The sequence below is a fragment of the Echinops telfairi genome, unplaced genomic scaffold, assembly GCF_000313985.2.
Source record: "Echinops telfairi isolate 266 unplaced genomic scaffold, ASM31398v2 ScPeMD7_7468;HRSCAF=8506_0, whole genome shotgun sequence".
Classification (NCBI taxonomy): domain Eukaryota; kingdom Metazoa; phylum Chordata; class Mammalia; order Afrosoricida; family Tenrecidae; genus Echinops; species Echinops telfairi.
The window spans coordinates 44,852,932-44,863,461 of NW_022111369.1; the positions used below are offsets into that span (position 1 = coordinate 44,852,932).

The 10,530-nt window shown below is 37.0% G+C and overlaps 1 protein-coding gene and 1 non-coding gene across 3 annotated transcripts in view; one reads left to right on the forward strand and one right to left on the reverse strand.

The window, feature by feature from the left end:
- The window catches only part of THAP6 (THAP domain containing 6), a 21,694-nt gene that overhangs the window by 10,334 nt on the left and 830 nt on the right, over positions 1–10,530 (reverse strand). Inside the window, exons 2-4 of one of the 2 annotated variants that reach the window (XM_004703201.2) lie at positions 10,213–10,315; positions 8,635–8,842; positions 2,806–2,931 (exon numbers count right to left, since the gene is read on the reverse strand). In XM_004703201.2, the coding sequence (XP_004703258.1) occupies positions 2,806–2,931; positions 8,635–8,842; positions 10,213–10,292 (414 nt within the window). In that variant the 5' untranslated portion in view covers positions 10,293–10,315. The remainder of the gene's footprint in view (positions 1–2,805; positions 2,932–8,634; positions 8,843–10,212; positions 10,316–10,530) is intronic. The other variant, XM_045284084.1, reaches the window with a different exon arrangement.
- LOC115873408 lies at positions 7,062–7,183 on the forward strand. The gene has a single exon (XR_004048405.1). It is a non-coding gene; the product is annotated as a small nucleolar RNA SNORA61 (small nucleolar RNA).

The following is a 10,530-nucleotide window of genomic DNA, read 5'->3' on the forward strand; positions in this document are numbered from 1 at the left end:
AAAAAAGGAAGGTAATAAAAAAGGAATATCCAAAATATGCTGCATAAATGAAATGTACTTCAAATGCAAAGAAGGCACAAACAGGTTGAAAGAAAAATGAGAAAAGGTTTACACCATGATAACACTAATGAAATTATTCTCAAGTTATATTTCTAAGCATATTATCAGCTTTGGAAAAATATATTAAGCAAAAATGGATAACTTTAAAAACCTGAGAAATACACAGTTATGATAAGATATTTAAATACCACTCTCTCAGTAATTGATATATTAAGTGAATGATATACATTTAATAATGATTAAGTAGACTTGAACAATATTATGAAATTATTTGAATTAACTGATGATTATAGAAAATTCTAGCCAATAGTGCAGATTCTTTGTTTTCTGATTGTTTGATTAAAACAATCTTTAATCACAGAAAACATGATCATCTGTATAGGAAACCTCTACAAAAACTGCTACAACTAAAATGTGAATTTAGCAAATATTTTGAATAAACAATCAATATACAAAATTGAACTGTATTTCCATATGCTAGCAGCTAACAAAACATCATTAATGATAGCATCCAAAGATATTAAATATATACTTAGGGTTAAAATTGGCAACATATGTGAAAGACCTGTAAATTGAAAACTACAAAATGCTGACAGAAGTTAAAAGATGACTTAAATAAATGGAGAGATAAACTGAGTTCATAGGATGAGAGAGTACTGTTAATAAGCCAGCTTTCCCAAATTGATCTGTAGACTCAATACAATCCCAAGTCAGAATTCTAGCAGGTTTTTTAGAAACTAGCAAATTGATTCTAAAATTCTTTTAAAATGTAAAGACCAAAAATAGCTAAAACAACTATGAAAAAACAAAGCAAAACAACAAAGTTTGAAGAGTAGCATTGGTTTTAAGAATTATTAAAATGCCACAATCAAAATAGTAAAATAAGTCTTGATTCGAGACCTGGCTCTTACAGTACCAGGAAATGAGATGAGTAAATATATGCAACCCTGAATAGTCTGTTTAAATATAATTATTGTTCTATATACCAAAAGCCTTAACTATTTTTAAAGTAAATATTAATCATATAGAAAATACAGGACTTGAAAGGGAGGAATTCATGATCACAATGTCTTGGTAGAAACATCTTTGCAAAAGCATCCTTCAAAGTAAATTAGTATTCAAAGGATAAACTTCCTCTACAGTTGTACATGTGTGTGCGTGCACACACACACACACACACTGTATATACTTTAGTATAAGCCGACTCAAATATCAGCTGAGGCACCTAATTTTACCACAAAAACTGCATCAAAAATGTGCTAAATAACTTGGCTTATACACGAGTATATATAGTACACGAGGGGCTCTCCCCCGAAAACAAGAAAAGCTCCTGCAGGTGGAGTTTCATAGTACGCATTTTTCCAGCCAGGCAAGCATCAAGCAATTGCTCTGAGTTATTGCATCTAGTGGTGTCACCAGAAAAGTTTCTCTGGTCACAGTGAATTTTTTTGTGAAAGTAGTTTTGCTTGAACCTTGTTTGTTGTGATGACTGATTGAAGAGAACGTTTTGTTTCCTGCTTGGGAAAAATGCCACAAAAACTGTTGTGACGTTGAGCACAGCTTACAAGGGCAGTGCGATGGGAAAAACTCAAGTGTACGAGTGGTTTCCTCGTTTCAAAAAAAGGGAAATGTTAACTGATAACAAACCTCCTTCTGGACATCTGTCAACTTCCTGAATGGATGAAAATGTCTACAAATTTCATGCACTTGTGCTCGAAGACTGATGATGGACCACTGAAGAGATGGGGAAGTTACCTGGACTATCTTGGAATTTGGTTCAGCGAATTTGAACAGAAGATTTTGCAATGAGAAGGGTCACTGCAAAATTTGTGCCTCAGGTTCTGACTGACCAGGATAGAGTGTCAACTGGAAACATGCTGTGCTTTGAGACAACAGCTGTGAAGCAACCCAGATTTTTTTCCAAGGTCATTACTGGTGACGAGCCATGGTGCTATTCTTACGACCCTGAAACCAAACATCAATTAAGTCTGTGGAAGATGCCATCATCATCTCACCCCCCAAAAATTCGTTAAGTGAAATCAAAGATCAAGACGATGCTCATTTGTTTTTTTTGATGTGAGGGGGATAGTGCATTTGGAGTTCATTCCACCAGGTCAGACTGTTAGTCAAGCTTTCTAGAGGTTCTGAAAAGATTGCAGAATGGTGTATGACAAAAACGGCCTGATTTGTGGCAGACAGGGACTGGTTTTGCCACTACGACAATGCACCTTCTCACGCAGCCATCTCAGAGCGCCAGTAGATGGCAACAATCAGCATGCGTCTCTTGCCCCACACACCTGAACTCGCTCTGTGCTACTTCTTTTGTGTCTGCGAATGCAGAGGGACATGAAAGGACAGCAACTTGATGACATAGAAGAGGAGACGGAAAACCGAGGGAAGGGCACGTCAGCCGTCCAAATAGATGAGTTTGAAAAATGTTTCCAAGAATGGAATCGCAGATTTGAAAAAGTATTGTATAATGGAGAGTACTTTGAAGGTGATAAGGCTGTTTTGTAAATCAATTTAAATACATAGCTGGGGAAAAAATCATTTTGGGGGGATATCTATATATACATGAGCATGGCGCTGGAAAGCAGTAGTATTTCTTGACATTACACATTAAAAACATGTACAAGCTCCAACTCCCTTGTTCTTGGCTAAGATTATGAAAGCTAAAATCTCACTGGAGAGGACATACTTGCCCTAACAGTGTCCACACTAGTTCACCAAAGCGATGTTACTTACAAAAATGAACTGGGACTGGAATTCTTCAATACACGAGGAAGCACCAACAAGCTGGTGATTGTGGTTTGTGACTGGAAGTGTTTTGATGATGAAGTTTTTTCTACAAGGAAGTTTTTCTCTTTTCCCCTGTTAAAAAAATTGATAAAAGTCACTGTAGATACTACCACAGTATTTAAAATTTTTATTCCTCTTTAACTTTTAGTAGAATTAATATAACATTTATTTATGGAAACGGCTTTTAAAAAGTACTATATTTGAAATAACCTACTGCGATTATTTTTTAAAAACTTTCTAAAAGTAATTCTAAAGATTGGAAGCACAAATTTTCTTAAAAGAAGATGGGAAATATGGCTGATATTAGAAAACATCACAAAATAACAACAGTTAAAACAGTCTGTTACTTTCTTAGGATTTTGCAAAAAACAAGGGATCATACAGCAAATCTAGAAACAGACCAGCAGATATAAATACTTAGGAAAAGTGGCATTTTAAAGATGTGGAGGAAGTCTAAAAATCCTATTAAATTAAGAAAAACTATGATATCCTTTATATAAACAAGAAAACAAAATGAAATTCATATGCATAAAAATTAATGTAAAAATGAAAACAAGGAAGCAGAAAAATTACAGTACATACTTACACAACTGTACGGTGACTAAACTCCAATGATGATGACACAAAAATAGAATGGACTACATAAAAAAAAAATCTGAATTTCAAAATCAAAAACATCTAAACCCCTAAGAACTAAGACTCATAACGTCAATATACAGTGATTTTACAAAATAGTCATAGATGAAAATAGAAGAGGCCTTCAATAATTCACAAAACACAAATGTTCAATATAATCAAACATGAAAAAATATGGAAACAAAAAAAGCAAGGGAAGACATTAAATACTATGTTCATTATCAAGTAAAGCAAAAGTTAAAAACAAACTTATACTGTGTGTTATGGTGGAGAGACACTTAGGCATAGGGAGTCAAGGAGCAGACAGGACACTTTTCAGGGGGGACTTTTAGAGAGCTGTACAAAAAGCAAAGTCTTTAAAAATGTTTATCATTTTTGAGCAATTTTATTTCCAGACTATAGTTCAAGGAATAATATGCACAAAGATTATGCTACAATAATGTTTATTATAGTGTTGTTTAAAATAGTGAAAGATAACTTGAATGAAAAGAAATGAGGTTTATATAAAATATCATTTATACATGTTATTGACTGTGAAAGTCATTAAGTATTCTGTAAAAGTGACACCCCCGCAAGCGCTTGTAAGGCTGTGGAACCAGAGGAACATTTATATGCTGATGGTATGACTATATATTGGTAAAAGCTCACTGGAAAATGATGCCAATATCTACTCAAGTGGAACCTACACATCTTCAAAAAGAACCAAACTTACTGTCAGGGAGTCAGTTTCATCTCATAGTGCCCCTATACACGTCTCTAGGGCACAGGAATTCTACTTCTAACAGAAACATGTACATGCACTAAAAGACTAAGCTAAACATCTTTAGATGCAATATTCATAATAAAGTCCCTAGTGGAGCGATGGGTTAAGTAAGCTACGTGTGAACTACCAGCAATTTGAGCCATCAGCCACTCCAAGGAAGAATGAGGCAGAATTTGCTTCCTAAGCACGTACAGCCTCAGAAACACTATGGAGTTCTACTCTGTTGTTGGGGCATTATGAGTCAAACAGACTCCGTGGCAGTGGCTAATCCTTAACAGTCATCATGATTAGAATGGAGAAATTATAATTACTATGATGGAAGGTTGTTGCTAGGCATCATTGAGTTGGTTCTGACCCCCAAGCCACCTTATGCACAGCAGAAGGAAACACTGCCCTGCACTGCGCCATCCTCACAATTGCTCCTATGCTTGAGCCCACTGTTGCAGCCACCGTGTCAATCCACCTCCTTGAGGGACTTTTTGTTCATTTTCACTGCCCCTTTACTTTACCAAACGTGATGTCCTTCTCCGGGGACTGGCCTCTTGTGACAACATGTCCAAAGTATATCAGATGAAGTCATCTAGTGAAATACTATATAGCATAGGTTTTCAAACTTATTTGGCCTACTATTCCTTTTTCAGAAAAAAAAAATTACTCAGTCTCCCCTGGCAATTAGAAACTTTTGACCTATCGCCCATAATTCAGGATATAGTGTAGGTACCTGCTTTTGCAGGCCTTCAGGATCATTCCAGTGCCCTGCCCACAACCCCCCAAAGGCAGTATCACCCACTTTGGGAAATACTGCCCTATAGCAGAGAAAACAGATGGGCTATTTATTACTTACTATATGCTACATGAATCTCACAAAGGAAACGTTGAGGGAAAGAAGTCAGAGTATGTACTATAGTTACTTTGCTTATGTGAGTGTGATAGAACAAGATAATAGTTACTGTTGGGTACAGGGACTAAGAGGCAATGTGAGGTATTCACATTGTGACAATTCAGTGATCTGTACATTTATGATGTATGCCACTCCACACTCCTCTTCATTCACAATGATATTAATTTTTTTGTCCTCGGTGTTTGATCCTATTAACACTTCATGATCAAACAGGCTGGTGTGCTTCTTCCATGTGGGCTTTGTTCCTTCTCAGCTAGATGGCCACTTGTTTATCTTCAAGTCTTTATGACCCCAGACGCTATATCTTTTGATAGCCAGGCACCATCAAGTTTCTTCACATTTTGCTTATACACCCACTTTGTTGTCAGCGATCATGTCGGGAAGGTGAGCATCATGGAATGCCAGGTTAACAGAACAAAGTGTTCTTGCATTGAGGGAGTACTTGAGTAGAGGCCCAATGTCCATTTGCTACCTTAAAACTAAAACTATAAATATATGAACATAGATCTATTTCCTTATGGTCATATATATTTACATATGTAAATGCCTTTGTTTAAACCTCTATAAATGCCCTTTGCCTCCTAGTTCTTTCCTCTATTTCCTTTTACTTTCCTCTTGTCGCACTATCATGTTCAGCCTTCATTTGGGTTTCAATGGCACCCCATCAGACTCGAACAATCCTAAAGGTCAACAAACAGGCCTTGAACTATTTTATAGGTTTTTCTTTTTTTCATCATTGGTTTTGTTGTTGTTTTGTTGCTTTACTTGCTCTGTCCTTATTTTTGTGCATATTATTGTCTCTGCAAATCTATCTAGATAAGATAGGTGGGATAAACAATTCAAAGGAGAAAACAATGGGACCTATGGTTCTGGGGAATGCGGGGGCATGGGAGAGGGGGGTGCAGGGGAAAGGAAGTGGGTGTTAACAAACCCAGGGACAAGGGGACAACAAGTGATCTAAAATCGATGGTGAGGAGGGTGTAGGAGGTCTGGTAGGGCTTGATCAAGGGTATGCTTCTCTTAAAAATGGGATCAATAGATCTGCATCACAATCACAGAGATTGTGATTAGAGATTCCCAGACTGCAGCCCAAACTTACTGATTTAAATTCCCTGGGAATTGAGCATTATTCTGAATTTTCAATAACCTCCCATATAATTCTGATTTCAATTAAATTTTGAAAGCTGTATTTGCAGAAAAATATTCAAAGTCATTGAAAGTTGTAGCTTGGGGTAGGCTTCAGAGCCAAAATGCCTAGGCTCAAATCTCACCTCAGTCAATCAATGGCTGTGTGAACTTTGGAAAGGTGTTTCCTCACTCTTGGTCTGCCTCCTCGTGTGGTCAATTGAGAGTAACAGCACTTAATGCATATTGTTGTTGTCAGTATTCAGTGAGCTCATTATTGTCTGATACATATGTCAAGGGTTTCAAATAGTTTGTCACAATTATTATCATTAAGTTTTCCATTTTTATAAACAGTATCCATAAAGAAATATAAGTGCATTTATGTACATATATACAAACAATGGCTTGGAGGATTCACATTAATTTGTCTCTGGATTATGTGATCATTGCTCACTTTTATTTTCTTTTTTGCTTATCTCAAAAACCAAGCCACTGTCATTGCCATCAAGTCAATTCTAACTTGCAGTGAATCTATACGACAGGGTAAAACTGCCTATGTGTTTTAAAGACTATAACTCTTTACAGGAGTAGAAAGCCTCTACTTTCTTCCACTGTAAAGTTGGTAGCTTCAAACTGCTGACCTTGTGGTTAGCATACCAATGCATAACCACTACAATGCATAACCCTTTTATCAGTATAACTGAATTTTCTATAACGAATCTTTGTTAAAAAGGGAAAATAAAATAAAAATTGCTCCATGAAAAAGAAATAAATCATACCTTCCTGATTTCTTGCCCCACCAGATCTGAATCTTGGTCTGGGTGGCTAAACAAGGAGGAAAAGTAAAACTGAGGTGGACTTGGAATCTTTAGTGTCCTTCAAGTTCATTTCAAACACCCACGGCGAACAATTTTTTTGAAAGTTAGTAACTGATGGTTTATTATCCCCCCCAGTTATTAAGCTCTTTTTAACATTGTAGGTAGGTGACAACTGTGATAGGAAAAAACCCATCCCAGGAACTTGCATTAGCTCTCGTGCACTGATTAATATGCAAGAAATTGAGGCTGTCTCTACTTAGTCACTCAGGCACTACAACATCATCAATTACAGAAAAGAACTAAAACCACCTGGGGAGAGGTACAGTTCTGGACTTCTTGTTCTCAGAGGTCGGAAAGGAGGTATCTTCCAGTGGAGACCCAGTATAATTGTTGCTGGAACACACAGATTGTCCCTAAAATTTCTACAGTGGAATCAAACAGTTGATAGTTTCTGGAAGGAAATAGATGTATTTCCTTCAAGTATATGAAGTCAAGAGAAATACACAGGATGAGGCAGGTAGCCCATGCTATTAATATCACTGAGAAAAACCAGAGATTCCAATTAGATTGATAGATTCAACGAGACTCTAGATTTAGCTTTTATCATTTTTAAAGTTTTCCCTTTTTCTGACATTTTCTTCTGTTGCTCTAGACTCTTGGCTTTCTTCCTTGTAGCTCTACCATGGGACTAAGCTTGCTTGTAAGTGGACCTTTGAAGTATACTTCGGTCCTGTTTGTGCTTCTACTTCAGGCTTCTGCTCCCGAGTAAGGAGAACTTTTGTTTAAGCCCCGATGTTAGACTCCATAATTACGGCCTAGGGTAATGCAAACAGTTATGTGCTTGGGGCTAACTGGGAGGTTGAAAGGCCTGGCAACCAACTTCTGGGAACAAACAAACAAACCATCCATTGGAAACTCTATGAAATGCAGTTCTACTGTGACACACCTGGGGTTTCCCTGACTCAGCGTTGACTCTAAAGTCAGTCAACTACACCAAACTTTAAAACAAATGCTTGTGGGTGGTTACTGGAGAAACCTCTTTCACATCAGGAGGCCTGGTGGTACTGTCAGGTAATTGCTGGATTGTAAACCGTAAGGTCAGCGTTTCATACCACCTACTGCTCAGTGAGAGGAAGTGGACACTTGTAAAGATTTGTAGCTCTGGAATATATAAAGGCTCCCTCTGAGTCAAAATTTACTCTGTGGCAGTGGATTTGAGTAAGGAAAATCTAGTGGTCCCACCAGCAGCTCCTCAGAGTTATGGGCTATCTTGCTCATATACAGGGTCGCTGAGTCAGAACTGACTTGAGGGCAGTGGGGTTTACTGGTAAAACAATCCCCCTACATATCATAAAACCTGAAGCAGCAGGCTACGGACTTTAAAACTCTAAGAATGGATTGTGTATGAATAAGCACACAAAAATATTAACAAGAGAGGTGAAGGTTCTTCCAAAGTACCAGACTGAGACCAGCAGCACCAAACCATGCCCCAGGTTATAATTGCATAATTCTGAAAAGCAGTATCTACAGACCTGGAAATGAGATGGGGAATCAAAGATAGAAGGAATGACTCCAGGTTTGAGCTTAATGTTTGGGGTGCTTCTATCAAAATCTGTCTTCTTAAAGTGCCTTGAACACAACACATCTCCTTTTTTAGGCTCCCAAATAGCTGCAGCATTCACATCCAGTCTTTTCATGGCTAAGACCCATTTTCTTTTCACATTTTCATCTGTGGGGAATCTACAAAAAGCACAAACAATATTTTAAAATTAAACACTTCTGGTATATATGTACACTTGAACTAAGGCAGTCTTATTCAACAGTAACTAAATTACTGAACTAGTGTTACTATTCTTAGGAATTGCAACATTCAGGAAAACTATGATTTCTACTTTCACATCTCTTAGCCTTAATATTGAAAAGATGCCAATCATACTGCAGATATATTCATTTCAATATTCAAGTTCTAAGACTACAAGTTTCAACGGATATTTGACACTTTACAGTATTACCCACAATTGAAGATTTTAATTTATTCACCTATGTGAGAACGAGAGCCCTGGTGGCATCATGGTTTCTACCAGAAGGTAAGAAGCCTTGTTTGGATTCTGTGGGGGTCCACTAATTAATTAGTTGAGGGCAATGATGACACATTGTTAAAGGTTTTAGCCCCTTTTGTCAGACATTGTGCTGTAGGATCAAGATCTTTTTTTTGTTTTAAGTTTTTGAGGAAAATCTCTTAATGGGAGAGGTGGCCACTTCATAGTAATTTCAGAGCTAAGGTGGACCGCCTTTACCTATCCCAGTAATACTGTCACTACCACATATGAGGAGAGTGACGCTTGAGAAGGACAAGTCTAAAGTCATGGAGCTAGATGTCAAGTATTCCCAATTAGGATTACCTTGATTTATCAGCAATATCTGTTAAAAAAAACTCTTTTGGTCTGAATTTATAAGTTACATGTTTCCCCTACAACCTAAGTTTGATCTATTTCTAAGTAGAATGCATATAATGCACTTTGGCAAAGATCAGAATGTAAACTACTTTGTAAAACACACTGACACAATGAATTTCTGTGAAGGTATGTTAAGATACAAGGTAATATTAACAAAAACGAGTTTGAAATTTTTTGATAACTAGCCTCTGACTCCTGAAGTGTTATCTTAAAAGTACTGGTTAAGTATAAAATGTAAATGTATCACAGCCATTGCTTCAAATTTAACTAAAAAAAGGTCATTTAAAAAGAACCTGAGCAGTCCAAATGGAAGATTTAAGTATAAGTGTCATTTGCTTTTTATGAAAGACAAAAGTCCTTTGGTACAGACATTCAATGATTACTACAGAACACAACTATGTGTACATGAAAAATCTTTTCTCATGGACAAACCTGGAGAACATTATGCTGAGTGATATTAGTTAATCACAAAAGGACAAAGATTGAATGAGTTCACTATTGTAATAAGTCTAGACAAGATTTTCCTACTTAAAGAAACATTCTTTCAGTGTTATCAGGTTGGAGAGGGGGGGTAGCCCCTTGATAAGAGGGTTTTTTTTTTAAAAAAAAAAAAGAAGAGAAAAAGCACTCAGCTTAACTAAAGGAAAATCTTACACGTGAAATGTCAATCCTTTTAACTTGGAATTTGGCAAACAGCGAGAAGCACATCCAATGGCCGAACAACATTTCACCATGACTTTAGCAACTCATAACAGAACTGAAAGAAAATTAAGTCGGTAAGTTAGTAACTTTAAATCAACGTGGCACACCTTGCCCTATCCCAGCATGTTTGGGGGCACGTGAAATCATGATGAGAAAGTCACTTTCCCAGGCTGGACAGCTTTGTTCATAAAAATCTCCATTAACAAGGAGAGTAATATTTAGCTACGCGAGGGGCCTTCAGAACACTTAGGGGAAAAGTTAATTAAAAGA